We start from the raw sequence: 23,614 nt of genomic DNA, 5'->3' as shown, positions 1-23,614 counted from the left end.
GTACTGATTAGCGGTCACCTGTGAAGGATTCACCGGTGACCGCTAATCCCCCGAGTGACTGAAGTGTCCCCCCCCTCTCATACTCACCGATCCCTGATCACCGGCGCTGCACGGCATTCACACTGCTCCGACGGCTTTTTCTAATTCATTAAACAATCTCGTATTCCCTGCTTTCCCCGCCCACCGGCGCCTATGATTGGTTGCAGTGAGACACGCCCTCACGCTGAGTGACAGGTGTCTCACTGCACCCAATCACAGCAGCCGGTGGGTGTGTCACTATGGAGTATAGAAATAAATAAATAAATAATTAAAAAAACCGGCGTGCGGTTCCCCCCAAATTTAATACCAGCCAGATAAAGCCATACGGCTGAAGGCTGGTATTCTCAGGATGGGGATCTCTACGTTATGGGGAGCCCCCCAGCCTAATAATATCAGTCAGCAGCCGCCAGAATGGCCGCATACATTAGATGCGACTGTTCTGGGACAGTACCCAGCTCTTCCCGATTTGCCCTGGTGCGTTGGCAAATCGGGGTAATAAGGAGTTATTGGCAGCCCATAGCTGCCAATAAGTCCTAGATTAATCATGTCAGGCGTCTCCCGGAGAAACCTTCTATGATTAATCTCTAAATTACAGTAAATAAACACACACAACTGAAAAATCCTTTATTAGAAATAGAAAACACAAACACATTCCCTGGTTCACCAATTTAATCAGCCCCAAAAAGCCCTCCATGTCCGGCGGAATCCAGGATGGTCCAGCGTCGCTTCCAGCTGTGCTGCATGAAGGTGACCGGAGAAGCAGAAGAAACCGCCGCTCCTGTCACCTCCACGCAGCAAATGAAGAGAGCCGCGTGATCGGCTGAGCTGTCACTGAGGTTACCTGGATCTAGCGGTGGATGCAGCGGTGGCCGCGGGTAACCTCAGTGACAGCTCAGCTGATCGCGCTACTCACCGCCGCTCCGGTCAGCTCCACGCAGCAACTGAGGTGAGTAGCGCAATCAGCTGAGCTGTCACTGAGGTTAATCGCGGCCACCGCTGGATCCAGCGGTGGCCGCGAGTTACCTGACTGACAGCAGCTGATCGCGCTGCTCACCTCATTTGTTGCGTGGAGGTGACAGAAGTGGCGGTGTCTTCTGCTGCTCCTGTCACCTGCATGCAGCAGAGCTGGATGCAATGCTGGAGGTCCGTGGATTACGCCGGACATGGAGGGCTTTGTCGGGGTTAATAAATTGGTGATGAGGGACTTTGTTAGTGTTTTTTATTTCTAATAAAGGATTTTTCGGGTGTGTGTGTTTTTTTACTGTAATTTACAGATTAATCATGGAAGGTATCTCGGGGAGATGCCTGACATGATTAATCTAGGATTTAGTGGCAGCTATGGGCTGCCATTAACTCCTTATTACCCCGATTTGCCAACGCACCAGGGCAAATCGGGAAGAGCCGGGTACAGTCCCAGAACTGTCGCATATAATGTATGCGGCAATTCTGGGCGGCTGCTGACTGATATTGTTAGGCTGGGGGGCTCCCCATAACATGGGGCTCCCCATCCTGATAATACCAGCCTTCAGCCATATGGCTTTATCTGGCTGGTATTAAAATAGGGGGGGACCACACGCCGTTTTTTTTAATTATTTATTTATTTATTTTACTGCACAGTATAGACACGCCCACCTGCTGCTGTGATTGGGTGCAGTGACACAGCTGTCACTCAGCGTGGTGGGCGTGTGTGACTGCAACCAATCACAGGCGCCTGTGGGCGGGTAAAGCAGGGAATACGAGATTGATTAATAAGTGGCCGGCTTTTTCAAAATAGTAAAAGCCGCCGGAGCTTTTATAACAGCAGTGCAGCGCCGCGCCGGAGATCGGGGAACGGTAAGTATGAGAGAGGGGGGGAACTGACCGACAGACAGTGAGAGGGATAGATAAGACAGAGAGACCGACCGACAGACATAGAGAGAGACCGACCGACCGACGGACTGAGGGAGAGAACGAAACAGAAAAAGAAAAAAGACCGACATCACATGAAAAAAGCACAAAACGTACAGGGAACAAACAGAGATGCGTCCGTGTCACTCGGACGTGCACACAGACCCATTGACTTTCATTGGGTCCGTGCTGCGTGTTGCGTGCTGAAAAAGGACATGCTTCCGTGCAAAACGGAGACACAAACGTAGCACGCACACGGACCTTAATGAAAAACGCACATGTGTCCTCAAACATTAAATAACATTGGTGCACGTTTAGCTGTGTCTCTGGTATATACGGAAACGGACCAAACACGCACGTTTTCTACGGATGTGTGTTGCAGGCCTCACATAGACATAGCACGTCCCATGCCATGACAGGTATGCACACAATACAGTCATCTCTTCTAGTCATTATGTGGCCTCTTCTCTGCTGTAAAACTTCCTTTTCTCCAAGTCTTGTAGATTGTGACCTTCTAGACAGAGCCTCCTTTGGTTGACTTAAGAATCTAGAAGGCCACATGCCAGCAAAATAACTCAAGAAGCCAAGGCCTTAAATGATCTGAAGAGTTCATGGAAAAATACTCTACCTGTAAATTCAGTAGGTGTACAGAATGCAATTACCATATATATTATACACTAATCCGATAGTATAAGGTATGGCAATGAAAAATAAGATGAACAGAAAAATAACCTTCCTTTTATACATTGAAAAATTTAAACTCCTTGGTACATCACTAAATATTCTTGAAACGATAAGTGCCTTACACAAGATTACCGAAATTCTTTGATGTTATAATATAAACCAACACCGACTTACCTATCTCTATATGTGTTGAGATACCACAAGGCTCGCTCAGCCGTATGTAAAGTGAGAGGACCACACATAACACCGTGTAAGGTACCATGCTTCCTGACAGCTCGCGTGGTCACCCAGTGTTAGAACAACCTTTGGAGTTTGCTGTCCCGGGGGACTGTGATATTGACACAAAAGTTAAACTGTCCAATTCTATTTTTTTTAACATGTGTTACCTGTACAACACTTTTTCCGTTGTTTTTCAGAAGTTAATTTTGGGAGGATTTCTAGACATGTAGAGCACCCATAGTTGGGTTATTTAGTGGCATCTATCAACCATAGGCTTCCATTGTAACAACAAGCATACAAGCGATACACTTTGGTATGCTGCGCTATTCCTTGCAGCAAAAAATTAAAGTAGGATGTCAAGATAATGCAGGACACAAAAAGCCACACTTGGGTCGATGTACAGGAACTATTGTAGAGCCTACAGCAAATGGACAGTAGAAGCTCAGTGTGAAATTAGATAGACCATAACGTCTACTGTCCCATACGGCCGGTTATAGTGGGGCAGTATCACACGTGCTTTAATGGAAATTGTACCATTTTTACTATGAGATCTTTGCATTTTGCTTTGTTTCACCTTAGTAAGTACCATGAATGGCCAGTGAGATTTGTTCTATAAGAAGCTATTAGGAAGCAGCTGTTGGCTGGAGTCGTCCATTTTGTTAAGAAGTGAGAAAGATGAAGATGGATTCTGGACCACATTGATATATAATTAGTACAGTGGAGCATGCTCAAGGAAATTACACTGTGTTGCAATTCTCTCCACAGCAGGTGGCAGAAGATGGAAATATTCCTGAGCCTTATAGGACAGTTTCACTCATTTGTGTTATACGTTTGGTACTACCACTGTGATGCACAGACTGGCCCCAAATTTAGGAGCCTCATATATTTCAATAATTTTGTCAAGCACTGGGGTGAAGGGTTCAAATCCCACCAAGGACAACATTTGCAAGGAGTTTGTGTGACGCCCTGAACTAGCCAGGAAGTCACAGACATAACACTACACACACCCCCTCCCCTGGATAGTTAACACCAGTCAAACAAAACCCTTGTTGCCTCCCTCCAGGGTCTGATGTCCACACCAGGTGGGGCGGAGCCAGGCGGTTGGCCCCACCCACCGAGGAGTTCACAGGCCTGGAGGCGGGAAAAGTGACAGATTCGTTTGAGAGTTGAAAGTGAGAGGACAGAAACTGTCGGTGTCTGGGTGGGGACCCAGACACAAACAGCAAGGTCGGCAGACGGTGGTGGCCATCTGCAGGAGTTAGTGGATCTCTGCGGAACCGTAGTACCGGGGTCGGGCGGAGGCCCGCCGGTACCGAACCGGGGAGCGGAGTGAAGCTAAGCACAAAGGCAGGGCCATCGGACCCCGACTAAGCTTGGAGCCACCGACAACGGTGAAATCCGAGAGTGACCGGAACCCCAGGGGTTTCCTAACACCCAAGACCCGACGGAAGGCAACAGTCCCCACCGTGAAGATACACAGCCACCGCCATAGGCTAGAGATCCAAGGGCCAGCGCCTGCGGGCAACACGGGCTCCTTCGGTACCTATATGCCGGGGAGCGGACTACAGTTGGGAAACCATTGGAGTTAACACATTCTACACAGGTGCAGGGAAAGACAGCCACCATCAACCTGTCCGGGGAGAGCAAAGACACTGCAGCCGGCTGCGGGACCCATCCATCCAGCTGTTTGGTTTACCAGAGACTCTATGAATTTGTGCCTGAGTGAGTACCACAGTGCCATCCGGCACCGCGCCGTGCTGCCCCTGCAACCCTGCACCCCAGCCATCCAGCCTCCCCGTTCCACAACCGGGCCACGGGATCACCAACCCCTACCCACGGAGGGGACAACATCCTAGCTGCTCCCTGCCATCGCTCCCGGGATCCCCGTCACCAGCAGCGGTGGTGCCCATCATCACCACGACCCGTGGGTGGCGTCACGAACTCTCTCCCAAAACAAACCACCCCCTTTTCACTCGTGGGCGAGGAGCGCTGCTCGAGTCCCCGGGTCCGGCCCATCGTTTGAGCCACCGAGCAGCAGCAGCAGCCGCGGACCTGAGCGCAGCGAGCGCGGCCCCTCCGCCCGCAACATTTGTATGTTCTACCGGTGTTTGCGCAGGTTTCCTCTAGGTACTCCGAATTCCTCCCACACTCCAAAGACATACTGATGTGTCACCCAGGGTAATAGGGTACTCGGTCCTGGGCAGTTTATAATTGGGGAATGTCACTTTGGTGGCGGTTGCCCGGTCCCGTGCCCTGGGTGCTTTTTTAAAGGGGAGTATTTACAGGGGAGATTAAAGTCATTGGTGTGACTCCACCTGCGGGTTGTGGTTAATATGGTGGAACAGCCACTGCTGAGTTGGTTATCCCCAGGGCTGATGGTAATGGCAGCTATGGTGTTAGGCCCTCCGCAGGTAGGGCTGAGCCTGGGATGTGTATGGTGGAGACTTTTGCCGAAGAATGGAGGCCACACCATGGGTTGCAGTTTAACAGTTCTTTACTCACAGTTTGGACCTTTGGACGGCTGGTTCAGGGCCCTGTAGTTCCAGTGCCAGTTTGATGACTCGGTTGCTCTGTCTCTGGCCCCCTTAGTGTGGTAGGGTCCCCGTAGCTTGAAGCGGTTTGGGGCCCGACTGTCCCTTTTTGTGGCAGTCTCCTTGTCCGTACAGCAGGCAGTGTGGACCCTGTAGGGCTGGTCTGTGTCCTGAACCTTGATCCTTGCTTTACTGCTGATGCCCCCGCATCTGTGGGTCAGTGAGGTCCGTGAAGGCCCCCTCACTGTGCAGGTATTTGCCAGACTGTATGAAACTGACGCCTGACCTAGGGCCCTGTGCACCATCGGTGCTCTGGTCCCAGCAGTAGTCAGGTGTACCTGCCCTGGCAACCACTCTCCTGTGCCCCTGGGTCACCGTTACACGACCCAGCTCTATGCACGTCTCTCCTCTCTCCCTCTCTACTTCAGACTGTCTGCTTTTTGGTCCCCTCCCACCAGGTTGTATAGTCCCATGGTCTGACTCCGCCCTCTAGGTGGGCATCCCCTTTGTGTCTGACTAGCCAATTACCCTTGTTGTGGAGTGGTAACTAGGATTTTGGTGTGTCTAGGTGTTGCTGGCACTGGTGTTCCAGGTCCCTGGGGATAGGCCCTGCATCCTGGTGAGGATACAGTACCTAGTAGTGCCCTGAGTGGCTCAGGGGCACTACACTGGTCCACATATCAGTTTATGGGGACCAGAATTCAGCGCTTAAAAAGGGTGGTAAAAGGGATAGGGGGATTAGAGCAAATGTGCTATACTTGGGGGTACTTTGCACGCTGCGACATCGCTACTCCGATCTCGTCGGGGTCAAATCGAAACTGACGCACATCCGGCGCCGGTAACGACGTTGCAACGTATAAAGGTATAAAGCCTAGATGCGCCGATAAATGATCGCAAAAGCGTCGTAAATCGGTGATCTGTGTAGTGTCGGTCATTTTCATAATGTCGCACCGATAGGAGATACGATGTTGTTCCTCGTTCCTGCAGCAGCACACATCGCTTTGTGTGAAGCCGCAGGAGCGAGGAACATCTCCTTACCTGCCTCCACCAGCTATGTGAAAGAAAGGAGGTGGGCGGGATGTTTACGTCCCGCTCATCTCTGCCCCTCCGCTTCTATTGGCCGCCTGCCATGTGACTTCGCTGTGAGACCGCATGACCCGCCCCCTTAGGAAGGAGGTGTGACGCCCTGGACTAGCCAGGTAGTCACAGGTACCTGCAGACCTCCTACACAAACACCAGCCCCTATTAAGGTGACAGCAGCCAACCTACAAAACCTTTTCACCTCTCTCAGTGTTCAATGGTCACACCAGGAGGCGAAGCCAGGCGGTTGGCCACGCCCACCGAGGAGTCCAGAGAGCCTGAGACAGGAAACAAACAGTCAGTTCAAGTTGAGTAGTCAGTGAGTGGAGTTCAAGTGCAGCAGGCCTGTGGCGTCAGGTCTGCAGCGACAACACTGACCGGTGCCGGGGTCGTAGCTCTGGTACCGTGGCAAGGAGGCAGACGGTGGTTGCCGCCTGCAGGAGTTGGGAATACGGCTGGTGGAACCATAAGGGACCGGGACAGGGTAGTGGCCCGCTGGTACCGAACCAGGGAGCCAACTGGAAACTGGAGCACCAGGAGTGGTACTCAGACCCAGAACGAGGTCCAGAAGCCACTGGACCACGTCGAATTCACTGATTGAGGTCTGGACCTTAGGTCCTTTCTCGTCCCAAGACCCGAAAGACGGCAACAGCCCACCGAGGGGGATAGAAAGCCACCGCCCAGGCAGAGAGATCCCACGGGCCAGCGCCTGCGGGCAAACGGGTTCCCCGACACACATCAAGCCGAGAGCGGACTACCGTTGCTGAAGCATAGGCAGTTAAGTTCAACCACAGAGGTGCAGGAGAAAGGCGGGAACCACCAACCTGAGCAAGGGGCAAAGCGCAGCCAGCTGCGGGCACTGACCACCATCCTTTTTGGTTTACCAGAGACTCCGGTGTATGTGTTATAGTGAGTACAACAGTGCCTTCGGGACGCGCACCGCACCACACCATCTTGCCCGCACCTCACAACCACAGGGCCCCGGGACCATCACCCCCTGCCCACGGAGGGGTCAACACCAGGCTGCATAACATCGTCCCCGGGAGCCTAGTTAACGGCAGCGGTGGTGTCCACAATCACCACAACCCATGGGTGGCGTCACGAACTTACACCTTTAAACTCCACGGCCTCGGCCGTGAACCTTCCCCACCGAAATCCCTACACGTAGCGCCAACTCCCTTTCAGAGCGACGTGACCCCCAAGTCCGGGAGGAGCTCGAGCTACCCACCGACGAGCACGGACCCGAGCGGCTCGGCAGCCGGCCGAGCCCCGGGGCGGTACAGAGGCGGGTCGCCGGCCAGAGCAATGTCGCAGGGCAGGTAAGTGCGTGTGAAGCTGCCGTAACAATAATGTTCGCTACGGCAGCTATCACAAGATATCGCATGTGCGACGGGGGCGGGTACTATCGCGCTCGGCATCGCAAGCATCGGCTAGCGATGTCGCAGCGTGCAAAGTACCCCATAGGGTCTCCGGCGCAGCTGTAACTTCTTCCAGATTGCTCATTCTACTTCCGTGGCCACTCATCAGCCTCATGCATATTCACTGATTCCCCACGCTCACAGGTGTCCGTGATTGTTTGCAGTCAGATGTGCCCTCGGTTTGCAGCTGACTGCTTCCAATCACAGTCCCTGTCTGCGGGTCTATAGTGATATAAAAAAAAAATGATAAAAAAAAAAAATTGGCGTACGGTCCCCCCGTATTATTATACCTAGCACAGATAAAGTATACGGATAAAAACTGCAGCCCTCACCTGTGCACTTATCTTGGCTGTGTATCAAAATAAGAGAAACCGCATGCGGCTTTTTTTAAATTATTTAAATAAATAATTTTAACAACTGGTGTGCTGTCCCCCCAATTTTGATACCCAGCCATGATAAAGCCCAACAGCTGAGGGCTGGTATTCTCAGGCTGGGGAGACCTGTGCTTATTGTTCACCCCCAATCTAAAAATAGCAGCCTGCATCCGCCCAGAATTGCTGCATCCATTAGATGTGACAGTCCCGTCACTTTCGTCACTTTACCTGGCCCTGGTGCAGTGGCAATTGGGGTAATAAGGGGTTAATCGCAGCTCACAACTGCCACTAAGCCCTAAATTAGTAATGTGGAGGCTCTATGAGACCTCCCCCATTACTAATCTGTAAGTAAAAAGAAATAGAGACAAACATTGAAAAAATCCTTTATTTGCAATAAAAGACAAAATAACACAATCTTTCACCTTTGTTAACCCCCCAAATACCCCTGACGGTCCGACGTAATCCACACGAGGTTCCATGACAATCCCAGCTCTGCTTCATCTGAAGGCAGGCACAGAGCGTGGTCATAGAACAATGACCGCCTGATGTGAGCTTCAGGCAGAGAGTGAATGAGCCACACAATCAGCGCTGATGTCACTCAGGTTAGTTGCGGTCACAGCTGGAGGTTCCCACGGTCCTCCACCTGTGAGCACAGGTAACTTGACTTCAGATGACTTAAAGTTACCTGCGGTCACAGATGGAGGACCAAGGGAACCTCTAGCTGTGACCGCAACTAACCTGAGTGATGTCACCACTGATTGCTGTGGCTCATTCTCTGCCTGAAGCTCACAGCGGGCAGTCATTGTTCTATGGCAGCGAGCTGTGCCTTCAGATGTAGCAGAGCTGGAATTGTCTTGGGACCTCATGTAGATTACGTCGGACCCAAGTACTTTGGAAGTTAATAAAGGGGTGAAAGGTTTTTTTTCTTTTATTTCAAATAAAGGATTTTTTCAGTGTTTGTCTTTATTTCTTTTCACTTACAGATTAGTAATGGGGGTGTCTCATAGATGCCTCCCATTACTCTTCTAGGGCTTATTGGCAGCTGTGAGCTATTATTAACCCCTTATTACCAAGATTCCCACCACTCCAGGGCAATTGGAAGAGTGGGGTAAAGGTCTGGGATGATCTCATCTAATGTATGTGGCAATCCTGGGCGGCTGCAGGCTGCTAGTTCTAGGCTGGGGAGGGGGCCCAATAAGCACCGGTCTCCCCAGCCTAAGAATACCAGCCCCTAGCTGCTGGGCTTTATCATGGCTGGGTATCAAAATTAGGGGGATTGCAAGTCTTTTTTTTAATTATTTATTTAAATTATAATAATTTAAAAAAACGCATGCGGTTCCCCTTATTTTAATACACAGCCAAGAAAAGGGCACAGCTGGGGGATGCAGCCTGTAACCATATGCTTTATCTGTGTTGAGCATCAAAATACAGGTGGACCATACACCAATTTTTTTATTTATTTTTAAAGTACGATATAGACGCACATAGCGTCTGTGATTGCAAACAGTCAGACACGCTGGCACTCAGGGTGGGGCCGTGCCTGACTGCAATCAATCACAGATGCTTGTGGGCAGGGAAAGCAGTGAATATATATGAGGCTAATCAGCGGCCCCGAAAGCCGCGCCAGAGACTCCGTGAGTATAAATTGCTGCTATTCGCCTATTCCTTCTACCACCATTTTAAGCACTGGATTCTGGTCCCTATAGAGTTATATGGGGACCGGCGTCCAGCTAGATACCCAGGATCAATTCCGGGTGAGAACCATTTTTGATTTTTGTTTTTTAACCCGGTTAGACCTGCCGACCCAGGTATCTGTGAGTCCCCCATCACCACTTACTAAAAAAAAATGCATGGGATAAAAATGTGCAAAAAAAAAATCACACAAATGCACAAAAAAATGAGTTTTCTGGCACAAGGTGAGTTTTTTGCCACAGGGTGCGTTTTTTGGCGAAGGCACAAAACTGCAGCGTGCGCACATAGCCTACAAACAACATGTCATATAGTGAAGCTACATTAAGTGCTGGCTCTTCTGACCATGAATGAATGAATGAATGAACAGTCCGCGGCACTTGCTGAATGCCCCTCACTGCAAATGGGTGTGGCTTGTGGTGTGGCTAGGAGCGTGGTCAAAATTTGCAGCGACGCACACAGGACGGCACATAATTTGTCCCTCTCTGTTCTTGTTGGGAGGTATGTGATAGGTGCACGTCACATTACTATGGGAGTTGCAAAAAAGGTAATCACACGGAACCCTCAGCTCTCCATACATTACCTATATGGCTACGGAGCCCAGTGGCCACTGGACACGTACTGGCCATTATCCATGCACACTAGCCCTGCCGCCACAAACACTGCAATGCATTGGTAACAGCCACATTTAGGAGGGTTTGCATGAGCCCCACCGTTTTTAGGGTCCAGTCCTCTGGGTTGTCCTGGCAAAATTGGCACTGTATGCTAGTATGGCACACCAAATCAGTGGAGGTGTAGCCAGCACCAGTCAGTCATCTTACAGATATGCCATAAATGTTTATAGAGAGAATAACTGTTTATTTTGTTTGCTTTTCTCTTGTCTTCATTTCATTATTGATACAGTATTAGCAGAGCAGCCATCTATAATCATCTCAACGACTAAATAATTGTGTCTCTGGCTCATTTTAAGGCCATTCCCAACTCCGACCACCAGAGGGCGACAATAACGCCTAATAGAAGGAACGGAAGAAAACTTCAGAAGGAAAAGAGCAGAGAAAAGACGTGAATGACTAGAGGAAGGCGATGATTGGGCGGGATAGATCAGAGAAAGGCTGTGATTGGATGGAAATGGCTGAAGGTCGATGATTGGAAGAACGTGATTGATGGAGAACACTGACAGGGGAATGATGATTGGAGCACAGCGCCTGCCGAAGAATGCTGATTGGATAAAGCTATCAACACCCCTTTATTACGGGGCATACTCTATAGGCAAGGTAATTACTGCACGGCGGCTTATCCCGGGTGTTTAGTGGTAGATATTGCATTATTGGCTGCTCTTGCACCGCAGCATACACACGGCTCACTTTACGGCAGCAGTGACATTCTTACCTTTGCACCTTGTGTGTTCCTAATGATTCACCTCCTGTAGATTAATGATTACTGTGTTCCAGTGATTGCGGTGCTCCCTGCATTCCAGTGACAGAAGGTGATGTCTGGCATCCTAAGGCTTCCATGTAGGATGGCTTCCACCTGTGCCCCCGCACTGCCCGCGTCTCTGCTGCGCTCCGCTGCCTATGTGGGGGGCTCCTGGCTGCAATCATCCGACTCCACTACATTCCCGGTTCTGGATCCGGCCACTGGGACCGAACTGGTTCAGGTCGCGGACTGTGGACCCAGAGAATGCAGGGAGGCCGTGAAGGCAGCCGCCACAGCTTTCCGGTCCTGGAAGGAGGTGTCCAGTAAGGTGAGTCCCAGACAACGGCGGAAGATCGCCAACGACTGTTACGGTGAGCCGACATTACTGTACCTGTGATGTCACGGGGTCATCTGTGTTCTGAAAGATTTGGTTATTAGATCCAGTGCTGATAACATCGCCACATTTGATACTTTTTTTGCAACTTCCCAAATAATACCAAAGTTACGTGGTCAAAATCCTACATCGCCAAGCTATGTAGGGTCTGCAAGGGCAGGGGGGCGATGCTTGAGATTTGGGAATCATTCATCAGCTGGCCAACCCTCCATTCCTCCCGAGTCCCGGGCATATGAAACAGGCACTTTAAGTGTGTGTGGATATATGTATGCAGACAGACCCACCCACACAGGTATTTTTCTTTCCCCCGCTCAATGTTTTGCAGGGTTTTGGCAAGGGAGGTGTAAACCTCTGACGCCTCACGGTCAGTGTACAATCTTTATACAGAACCCGGGGTGGGGGGGATTGCTCTCTCAGCTCTGCTACATGACTAAATCTTATCATTCTGATTGTGTCAGAACGGCTTCAGCCAGTAATCTAAGTGATACGTAGTGGGATTCAGGGTCTCTCTCCCTACATCATGCTGCTTTCAGAACCCGCTAACATATTCCCTTCAAGAAACTGGGAACATTGCTTCGGTGATTATGGCTCTTTATGGGGTGGAAAGCTTGGTAGCGTTTCTAAATACAGGCCACTTCTCCGCTGCATGTTGCCAGGACGGTTCTGACCACTGACTGTCACATTATTATCAATACAAACCAGCGCGTTTCACACCAGATAACATGGCACCGTGCTGGTTGTTGGAGATTTCTAGTCATTCTGTGCTCCACTACCACAGCTATACGGTGTCTCTCCACAGTTCTCTTGGTGCTCGCTCGTACACGGTACAGATGGTTTTCTTTCCCTTTGCTGTCTGTGTTCGGGCACCATGCTCCGTTTAGTGTACATTGCTCCCGCAGTTTCTAGATTTGTCTTTTCAAATTTCGGACCAAGCAAAAAGCTTCTCGTCAAGACGGGGTATATACAAGTAAAAAATAAAAAAGGAATAACGTTTGGAACTCCATTCTATGTCTGAACTGGGTGCAAAAACCTAAAAAAAATCACTATATGGAGATAAGGTATGCACACCAGTGACTATGTAAGGGGAATACATGTAATAGCAGAAACTGCTGTGTGAATACTGACATGAAAATCCAATAGCTATATGTAAGAGATTTTTTTTTTTTTTTCATGTCAGTATTCACACAGTTCCTGCTATTTCATGTATTCCCCTTACATAGTCACTGGTGTGCATACCTTATCTCCCCATAGTGATGTTTTTTTAGGTTTTTGCACCCAGTTCGGACATAGAATGGAGTTCCAAACGTTGTTCCTTATTTGTTAGTAGTTTTTCGTTTGTGAACCCTCCCCACTCACACCTATTGCCAATCCACATGATACGTATATATAGCCTGGGTCTTAGCTTCCCATACACGGTAAGTTTTTTAACTGCATGAGAGGACACACACAAGCTAGGGACCCCAACGTAGAGAAATACTTTGGCGTAGTGTTGGGGCTCTATTGCATTGATCAATTCAGTAGCTAAATTTCTCTTGATTCATATGTTCATGGCAGTAATGCAGGTTCCATTTTTCACATTTTCACTCTTACATATAGCTATTGGATTTTTCAAGTCAGTATTCACACAGCAGTTTCTGCTATTCCATGTATTCCCCTTACATAGTCACTGGTGTGCATACCTTATCTCCATATAGGGTATATACAAGTGTCTGTCTTGGTGCCAACTAATCCTCCCAAAAATACTTTTCTTGCCCTAATACCACTGGACAACACCCTTTTTTCACCACCAATGTCATATGGTTTTTGCCTGTATGATTTGCCTTAGATTGTATGGCACCAAGGGCCGCATCTCAGTATGGGGATTCTCACCAAAGAAAAGAGCATTAATCTAAGACCGAAGACACACGGCATGAAAATCGGTGCGAGTGGAGTGCCATAAAACATCGCATTCCACTCGGACTAATATTAGCCTGTGTGTCTGCACACATGAGCAATTATTTTCTCAGCCCTAATCGGACCGAGAAAACAATCGCAGCATGCTGTAATGTGAGACTTTTTCTCTCGCACCCATTCAAGTTTATGTGGCGAGAGAAAAATCACACTGCACTCACAATACAGCGGTGTACCGCGAGAATGGCAATCGCCAGCAATGGAGGAAAGAGGGAGAGATAAATCCCTCCCTCCCCTCCTCAGCGCCGGCCCGCCCCCCCCCCCAGCTAAGGTCCGCTCACACAGTCGGACCTCAGTCGCAGGGACACTCGCATGACACTCGGCTCTGCTGTACTGGCAGCGTGAGCCCAGTGTCATGGGAGGGGATCACAGTAATCCCCGTGTGGCCCCAGCCTAACAGAGGAAAACTACTCACTGGTGAAAACAGTGGTAAAAAATACATGCAATTAAAGATACATTTGCATTGCAATGCCCTTAACACACTAATATATCTACACCTTAGTATGGAAACGTGTTTTTGTTTTTTTTTTTTTTTCTTCCTCCTCCTACTACTCCTAAGGGTAAGGAAGGACACGAGGCGAGTAAAACAGAGTAAGTGGAATTGTGATTGTTTTTTTTTTTTTTAATCTCATTCTACTCGGACCAATGTTACTCTATGGAGTCGCTCCCATGTGCAATATATTTATTTATTTTTTCTTCTCAGCCCTAATCAAACCAAGAAAACAATTGCAGCATGCTGCGGGTGGAATCTGATTAGTTTTTCACTCGCACCCTTACAAGTCTATGGGTGCGAGAGAAACATCGCATTACAGCAGAGTGCAGTGCGATATATGCATCAGCTGATAATGGAGGAGATGGGGAGATTAGTCCCTCCCTCTCCTCTGCAGCTGTGCTCCAATCACAGGATCACATCACAGTATGACACTCGGCTTACACTCTGAGCAGAGCGGGAGTCGGGGATCATTAGCATATCTCATCTGATGCTCACACATTGGGTGCCAAATGCACGTGTCCTTAACCTAATATTGTGAGACCAGACATTAATGAAACCTATCCAGTCATTACAGCTTTTATGTTCATCTTATTTCTTTATTTAGGAACGAAGCATCCTCCTACGGAAGTGGTACGATCTGATGATCCAGAACAAAGATGAGCTTGCTCGCATTATTACAGCTGAAAATGTGAGTAACCGTTCTATCTTCCAGAATTGTGGGTTTGGCGTTCTGACGTTTTCAGTTCTCTTAGGTTCACAGTTGAGAAGACTAAAGGCAATATTGTTACACTTTTTTACTTTTCCAAGTGGATAATGAAAGCCGGAATGTTCTTCCCATTAAGCCACCTATCTATTGGAATCTCCAGTGTAAATGTAGGTGATCTGTGGATCAGGAGGCCATACATGCACTTTTGCATACATATGTTTGTATACTGTACATGATGCCTAGAATCCTAAGCAGTAGTGCAGCTGGGTTACAGCGGCCGCTTCAGAGTGAGAACAAGAGGCGAAGGAGAGAGGTGAAGAATACAAAGAGACAAGTTGAATAAGGGTGAAAAGAGAAGCAGAAGAGTTTGGAAGCAAGCCGGGGAGGGGGAGCGAAGGTTAGAATTCCACAGCTTATCCACTATAAGTGAGTGGGCAATTGAAAATTATGGGTTTTGTTTGTAAGTGATCCTCCTGAATTGTAAAGCGCTGCGGAATATGTTGGTGCTATAGAAATAAAGATTTATTATGGGGTAATGGCTGATAAAATGGTCAGACAGGTGGAGGCATGATGTAAGTGCAGCCAGGCTAAGGCTATGTGCAGCAGTAGGGCCTGTAATATCAGGTCTGTAAGGATTCAGTCTGTCTTGTCTGAAACTGTAGATGGATTGGTCTTACCAAGTAGTGGACAGCAAGCTGCTCTGAGTCACCTGGTCCCTGATTCATAAGTTTCGTTTTTGTTTGTTTTATTTTTAATTTTTTTTTTTTTTCGTTTGTCCTTTGGTATTTGCTGACTTTTATTGTGCTAAATTCATTCAAATGCCACATGCAATTCATGAATTTGACTTAAAGGGAATCTGTCACCAGGTTTTTGCTATTTCATCTGAGAGCAGCATAATGTAGGCAAAGATTCTGAAAGTGACCACGTTGATCTTGGATTACAGGGTGCAGCCTTTCTGACTTTATCTCAGAATTCATTGTAGCAGAGCTGAGAGCTGTCCCTGCCCACACCAGGCTCTTGGATTCTACACTCCTGAGACAACCCCATTCTGAATCCCTGTTTCCCTCCAGAAAAAAATTAAATAATAACATCTATTATTCTCCGGTGACCATTCCATTCCAGCCGTGTCGGTACTGACTCTTCGGGATATTGTGTCACACTGTTATGTCACGTACTTGCTGTGGCAAATTAGCGCTGGCTTCACTCTTCTCCCTCCTTTAGAAAAATAAGGCCTCCGGATGTCTGACTGAGGCCATAGTCTTTAAATTTATATTTTTCCTGCAAACAACCCTCCCCCCCATAGTTTTCTAACAAATGTGAGTTATTTCTATGATCTCCCCATTCTTGTATAACCCAGTTTTCTTTATCGTTCCTATGGGAGACCCAGACATTGGGTGTATAGCTTCTGCCTCCGGAGGACACACAAAGTACTACACTCAAAAGTGTAGCTCCTCCCTCTGAGCATATACACCCCCTGGATAACCAGATCTAGCCAGTTCATTGCTTTGTGTTAAGGAGGCATACATCCACACATGCATTCTCATTTGATTTTTCATTTTTGGAAAGTTTTTGAAGAAAAGCGGGTCCAAGCCTGGACTCCCGGCATGTCCCTTCTCACCCCACTGTGTCGGCGGTGTTGTTAAGGTTAATTCCAAGGCTGGAGCCTTACATGCCGCGCTCCTTCACCATCCCTCGGGCTCTGGCTTGAAGTGGGAGCCAGCACGGTTCTCCTTGCTTTGCAGGAGACCGGTCTCCATCCGCAGCCCTTCAGGATCCTGCTGGACGGAGCACTCATCCCCAGGGACTTGGAACCCTGCGTCTCAGCAAGCTAAGTACCTGAGACGTTTATATTCGGGGGGTCCCAGTACTTTATTATGGTGGGAGAGTGTGCTGTGTAACTTTTCTGACATTTCCGGCCGGTTCTCTGGTTGTCGCCTGAGAACCACGCCGATGGTGCCTGCGCGCCGGCCACATCGCTTAAATTTAGGCCACGGCTTCGCCGGAGGCCTACTTTCGATTTCACTGCCCTCGAAGGTCAATCATGCAGAAGGGACAGTGCGGCTCCGCCCAGCGGCCATTCGGCACAGGGGAGGGACACTCCTCTCTGAGTACATGTCCCCTCCCCTGTAAGTCTCCTTGGCCCTCCAGATCCCGCTCTCAGAGCAGGTCCCGCCCCCTCTCCTCGCTCCGGCACCATTTTCTCAGCGTTTTTCTCTGGATCAGCGCTGGCTGCAGCATCCCTGCTAAGCTGCTTGGGGGTCCGGGCTGTGGGATCTGGAGGGCACACAAACGGTCTGGTAAGCCACAACCTCCGGTTGTGGACCTTCTTATATACTTTCTGGGGGTCATTCTGGCTCAGAGCCCCCACTTCAGCAGCATGCCTCACACGAAGAGCAAGGCTGTACTCAATATGCACTGCATGTAAGCTCGTGCTGCCTGAACCGAGCACATATCCACATTGTGATGCCTGCTCTAACCTGAAATCGCACCCACAGTGGTCCCTCCGGCTGCTCCGGTGGCTGAACCCCCGGCTTGGGTAGAATCCTTCTCTAGGTCAATCTCCCAGTCTTTTGCCGACTCCATGGGACAGCTGTCCCGGACTTTGCTGAACATGCATCAGCCCCCTTCTCAGGGCGCCTCTGCTGCTAGGGCTCTCTCAGCGGAGCTCAGAGGATTCTTCATCTGGTCCCAGACCCCGTCCTCCTAAAAGGAGACGCAGGGTCCCCTCTCCTTCCTCGTCCCGCGGCTCTGATTCAAGAGCTGACTCGCAGGACGAGGAGGATGCCTTTACTGGGGGCTCGGAGGCTACCTCCATGTGCCCCATTGATCTGTCCGAAAGTGACTCAGATGTTAGTGATTTGATTGCGTCCATTAATTCTGTACTGGACCTGAATCCGCCAGTATCAGAGGAGCAACCCTCTCGCAGAAAAGCACCAGTTTACCTTGCCTAAGAGGACAAGGAGTGTGTTCTTTAACCACTCCAGTTTTCAGGCCACTGTGACCAAGCCTAGGGCCTGTCCTGACAAACGCTTCCCAAAGCGTGGTTCTGATGACCGTTTTCCCTTTCCACCTGAGGTGGTCAAGGAGTGGGCTCATTCACCAAAGGTAGACCCTCCGGTGTCTAGACTCTCAGCCCGGACAGTTGTATCTGTGGCTGATGGCACCTCTCTTAAGGATTCCACTGACCGCCAGGTTGACCTGGCCAAATCTGTATATGAGGCGGCTGGGGCCTCGTTCTCCCCATCTTTTGCAGCAGTGTGGGCTCTCAAAGCCATCTCTGCTTCTCTAGAGGAGATGCATTCCCTCACCAGGGAATCTATGCCCGAAATGGTTGCCTTAACTTCCCAAGCTTCAGCTTTTTCATCCTATGCCATGTCTGCCATGCTGGAGGCTTCTCACCGCACTGCGGTGGCTTCGGCTAATTCTCTCGCTATCCGCAGGATCTTGTGGCTTCGAGAGTGGAAGGCAGATGCTTCTTCAAAGAAGTACCTTGCTGGGCTCCCTTTTGCTGGATCCAGGCTATTCGGTGAACAACTGGATGAAATTATTAAGGAAGCTACTGGCGGGAAGAGTACTTCCATGCCACAAACTAAAACCAGGAAACCTGCCCAGGGTAGGAACCAGTCAAGGTTTCGTTCCTTTTGTTCCTCCAACTGGTCATCCTCTAAGCCCTCTGCCTCGTCCACTAACTCAGCCAAGGACCAAAAACCCAACTGGCGCACAAAGGCGCGTCCACAAAAGACCGCAGGAGCTGCTGTCACTAAGGCAGCCTCTTCTTGACTATCTGGCCACGCCAGCAACGTCCTTAGTCGGTGGCAGGCTCTCCCACTTTGGCGACGTGTGGTTTCAACACGTCTCCGATCAGTGGGTGCGGGATATCATCTCCCACGGCTACAGGATAGAATTCTCTTCCAGCCCGCCAAACAGATTTTTTTCTGTCAACTCCCCCCTGCTCCAAGGCCGCCGCCTTCTCTCAGGCCGTGGCATCCTTGCAGGCCAACGGAGTAATTGTACCGGTTCCCGCCCGGGAACGGTTCAGAGGTTTCTACTCAAATCTCTTCCTAGTCCCCAAAAAGGACGGTTCCTTCCGGCCCATCCTGGATCTCAAGCTTCTCAACAAGCATGTTCAGGTGCGGCATTTTCGCATGGAATCTCTGCGATCAGTCATTGCCTCAATGACCCAAGGGGATTTCCTGGCATCCATCGACATCAGAGATGCCTATCTGCATGTGCCAATTGCAGTTTCACACCAGCATTGGCTACGTTTTGCAATCGGAGAGGAACATTTCCAATTCGTGGCTCTCCCCTTAGGGTTAGCCACGGCCCCTCGAGTATTCACCAAGGTCATGGCAGCAGTGGTTGCGGTTCTGCACCTCCAGGGGTTGGCAGTGATTCCTTACCTGGACGACCTTCTAGTCAAGGTTTCATCCAGCGCAGACTGTCAGCGGAGTGTCTCGCTCACTCTCGCCACTCTAGCCCAATTCGGGTGGCTTGTCAATCTGCCCAAATCCACTCTGACTCCGACCCAGAGGCTCACGTACCTAGGGATGCAGTTCGAGACTCTGCCGGCACTTGTGAAGCTGCCCTTAGTCAAACAGCAGTCCCTCCATCTGGCGGTGCGCTCTCTGCTGAGGCCCCGCCGTCATTCCATCAGGCACCTAATGCAGGTGCTGGGTCAGATGGTGGCGTCAATGGAGGCTGTTCCCTTTGCCCAGTTCCATCTGCGTCCTCTGCAGCTGGACATTCTCCGCTGTTGGGACAAGCGGACTTCCTCCTTGCACAGGCTAGTGGCTCTGTCGCCACAGACCAGGGGCTCCCTTCAGTGGTGGCTTCGGCCCCTCTCTCTGTCTCGGACGCTCCTTCCTGGCCCCGTCCTGGGTGATCCTCACCACGGATGCCAGTCTATCCGGCTGGGGAGCGGTATATCTCCACCACAGAGCGCAGGGCACTTGGACTCCGTCCGAGTCAGCCCTCTCGATCAATGTGCTGGAAACCAGAGCTGTGCTTCTAGCTCTCCTAGCCTTTCACCACCTTTTGGCGGGCAAGCACATCCGAGTCCAGTCAGACAACGCAACAGCGGTTGCCTACATCAATCACCAAGGCGGGACACGCAGCCGCCTGGCAATGTTGGAGGTTCAACGCATCCTTCAATGGACGGAGGACTCCAAGTCCACCATATCCGCAGTCCACATCCCAGGCGTGGAAAACTGGGAAGCAGATTATCTCAGCCGTCAAACAGTGGCGAGTGGGCTCTGCATCCGGCAGTGTTTCGGACAATCTGCCGCAAGTGGGGCACTCCGGAAGGGGATCCAATGGCATCCCGGCAAAACAACAAGGTTCCGGTTTACGTGGCTCGCTCCCACGATCCTCAGGCCTTTGCAGCGGGCGCTCTGGTTCAAGATTGGTCCCAGTTTCGTCTGTCCTACGTGTTTCCCCCTCTAGCTCTCTTGCCCAGAGTTCTGCGCAAGATCAGAATGGAGGGCCGTCGGGTCATCCTCATTGCTCCGGACTGGCCCAGGCGAGCTTGGTACCCAGACCTGCTCCATCTGTCCGTAGAGGTGCTGTGGCATCTTCCGGACCGTCCAGACCTTCTCTCACAAGGTCAGTTTTTCCGCCAGAATTCTGCGGCTCTCTGACTGCGTGGCTCTTGAGTCCTGGATCTTGACGGCTTCTGGTATTCCTCCTGAAGTCATCTCCACTATGACTCGGGCTCGGAAGTCTTCCTCGGCCAAAATCTATCACAGGACTTGGAGAATTTTCCTGTCCTGGTGTCGCTCTTCCGGCCATGCTCCTTGGCCTTTTTCCTTGCCGACCCTTCTGTCCTTTCTACAGTCCGGTCTGCAGCTAGGACTATCCCTCAATTCCCTCAAGGGACAAGTCTCGGCTCTGTCAGTGTTGTTCCAGCGGCGTATCGCCCGGCTGGCTCAGGTGCGCTCCTTCATGCAGGGCGCGTCTCACATCATTCCGCCTTACCGGCGGCCCTTGGATCCCTGGGACCTCAATCTGGTCCTCACGGCCTTGCAGAAACCCCCCTTTGAGCCTCTTAGGAAGGTTTCTTTGTTTCGTCTTTCACAAAGTGGTCTTTCTAGTGGCCATAACTTCCCTCAGGAGAGTCTCTGATTTGGCTGCGCTCTTTTCGGAGTCACCTTTTTTGGTTTTTCATCAAGACAAGGTGGTTCTCCGTCCGACTCTGGACTTTCTCCCTAAGGTGGTTTCTCCTTTCCACCTTAACCAGGACATTTCCCTGCCTTCCTTCTGTCCGGCTCCTGTTCATCGCTTTGAAAAAGCGTTGCATACTCTGGATCTGGTGCGGGTGCTCCGGATCTGTGTCTCGCACCGCTGTTCTTAGGCGGTGCACCTCTCTTTTTGTGCTAACCACAGGTCGGCGTAAGGGCCTCTCTGCTTCTAAGCCGACCTTTAGCTCGTTGGATTAGGTCGGCCATTTCCGATGCCTACCAGTGTACTCGGGTGCCTCCCCCGCCGGGGATCAAGGCACACTCGACCAGAGCTGTCGGTGCCTCTTGGGCTTTCAGGCACCAGGCTACGGCTCAGCAGGTCTGTGAGGCTGCCACTTGGACTAGCCTGCATACCTTTTCAAAGCACTACCAAGTGCATGCTCATGCTTCGGCAGATGCGAGCTTGGGCAGACGCATCCTTCAGGCGGCTGTCGCCCATTTGTGAAGTTAGGCTCCGCCTACTTCTCAGTTTTCTGTTTATTCCCACCCATGGACTGCTTTGAGACGTCCCAATGTCTAGGTCTCCCATAGGAATGATAAAGAAAGAGAATTTTGTTTACTTACCGTAAATTCTTTTTCTTATAGTTCCGTATTGGGAGACCCAGCACCCTCCCTGTTGCCTGTTGGCAGTTTCTTGTTCCGTGTGTTATCACCGGCTGTTGTTGTAGACAGAGGCTCCAGTTGTTCCGGTTCTTGCTCTGTCTTTACTTGTCGGTGGCTATTCTCCTTCAGCTTTTGCACTAAACTGGCTAGATCTGGTTATCCAGGGGGTGTATATGCTCAGAGGGAGGAGCTACACTTTTTAGTGTAGTACTTTGTGTGTCCTCCGGAGGCAGAAGCTATACACCCAATGTCTGGGTCTCCCAATACGGAACTATAAGAAAAAGAATTTACGGTAAGTAAACAAAATTTTTTTTTTTTCCTTAGTATTGTATTCTAGTGTCGGAGGTTATTGTTGGATTGTTGGATTATTTCGTGTGTGTGTGTGTGTGTGTGTGTGTGTGTGTGTGTGTGTGTGTGTGTGTGTGTGTGATAATATAATATATATTATCCCTTAGGGAAAGCCTACTAAAGAAGCCCTTGGAGAAATACTCTATGCAGCAGGATTCCTTGAGTGGTTTTCAGAAGAAGCACGTCGCATATATGGAGATGTGATTTCTGTGCCCATGAAAGATCGCAGAGCTGTAGTCCTCAAGCAACCTGTTGGCGTTGCCTCCATTATAACCCCAGTGAGTGGTAAATTGGCTTTGAAAACCAACTTAGGCCTTGTCCACACCTTCAGTGATTGAGGGTTTTTTTCCTCCGCATTTGTAGCCAAAACCAGGAGTGGGTGATAAATACAGAGGTGGTGACTTGTTTCTATTATACTTTAACTCTTTCCCACTCCTGGTTTTGCCTTACGAATACTGAGGTAAAATACTCCACGTGTGCACATGGCCTAAGATGTTATAGCAAGTTTAATTGTGTAATGAATATTATCTCAGCTACAGTCATATGAAAAAGTTTGGGCACCCATATTAATGTTAATTTTTTTTTCTTTATAACAATTTGGGTTTTTGCAACAGCTTTTTCAGTTTCATATATCTAATAACTGATGGAATGAGTAATATTTCTGGATTGAAATGAGGTTTATTGTACTAACATACAATGTGCAATCCACATTTAAACAAAATTTGACCGGTGCAAAAGTATGGGCACCCATATCAATTTCTTGATTTGAACACTCCTAACTACTTTTTACTGACTTACTAAAGCACTAAATTGGTTTTGTAACCTCATTGAGCTTTGAACTTCATAGGCAGGTGTATCCAATCATGAGAAAAGGTATTTAAGGTGGCCACTTGCAAGTTGTTCTCCTATTTGAATCTCCTATGAAGAGTGGCATCATGGGCTCCTCAAAACAACTCTCAAATGATCTGAAAACAAAGATTATTCAACATAGTTGTTCAGGGGAAGGATACAAAAAGTTGTCTCAGAGATTTAAACTGTCAGTTTCCACTGTGAGGAACATAGTAAGGAAATGGAAGAACACAGGTACAGTTCTTGTTAAGCCCAGAAGTGGCAGGCCAAGAAAAATATCAGAAAGGCAGAGAAGAAGAATGGTGAGAACAGTCAAGGACAATCCACAGACCACCTCCAAGACCTGCAGCATCATCTTGCTTCAGATGGTGTCAATGTGCATCGGTCAACAATACAGCGAACGTTGAACAAGGAGAAGCTGTATGGGAAAGTGATGCAAAAGAAGCCGTTTGTGGAAGCACCCCACAAACAGTCACCTGAGGTATGCAAAAGCACATTTGGACAAGTCAGTTACATTTTGGAAGAAGGTCCTGTGGACTGATGAAACAAACAAAGATTTGAGTTGTTTGGTCATACAAAAAGGCATTATGCATGGAGGCAAACACTGCATTCCAAGAAAAGCACTTGCTACCCACAGTAAAATTTGGTGGAGGTTCCATCATGCTTTGGGGCTGTGTGGCCAATTCCGGCACCGGGAA

General features: G+C 49.6%; 2 protein-coding genes across 3 annotated transcripts in view; one reads left to right on the top strand and one right to left on the bottom strand.

Annotated features, from left to right (window-relative positions):
• Positions 1-2,887, bottom strand: part of GPLD1 (glycosylphosphatidylinositol specific phospholipase D1) — an 89,794-nt gene extending 86,907 nt beyond the window's left edge. Inside the window, exon 1 of the mRNA XM_075316432.1 lies at positions 2,785-2,887. Within this exon, the coding sequence (XP_075172547.1) occupies positions 2,785-2,872 (88 nt within the window). The 5' untranslated portion in view covers positions 2,873-2,887. The remainder of the gene's footprint in view (positions 1-2,784) is intronic.
• Positions 2,888-11,131: 8,244 nt separating this feature from the next.
• Positions 11,132-23,614, top strand: part of ALDH5A1 (aldehyde dehydrogenase 5 family member A1) — a 37,590-nt gene continuing 25,107 nt past the window's right edge. Inside the window, exons 1-4 of one of the 2 annotated variants that reach the window (XM_075314687.1) lie at positions 11,132-11,195; positions 11,373-11,665; positions 14,779-14,862; positions 22,175-22,345. In XM_075314687.1, coding sequence (XP_075170802.1) covers positions 11,411-11,665; positions 14,779-14,862; positions 22,175-22,345 — 510 coding nt within the window. In that variant the 5' untranslated portion in view covers positions 11,132-11,195; positions 11,373-11,410. The other variant, XM_075314686.1, reaches the window with a different exon arrangement.

Source organism: Anomaloglossus baeobatrachus, chromosome 6, assembly GCF_048569485.1.
Source record: "Anomaloglossus baeobatrachus isolate aAnoBae1 chromosome 6, aAnoBae1.hap1, whole genome shotgun sequence".
NCBI classification, from domain to species: domain Eukaryota; kingdom Metazoa; phylum Chordata; class Amphibia; order Anura; family Aromobatidae; genus Anomaloglossus; species Anomaloglossus baeobatrachus.
The sequence above is the reverse complement of the archived record's forward strand: the minus strand, read 5'-3'. Positions and strand labels throughout refer to the sequence as shown.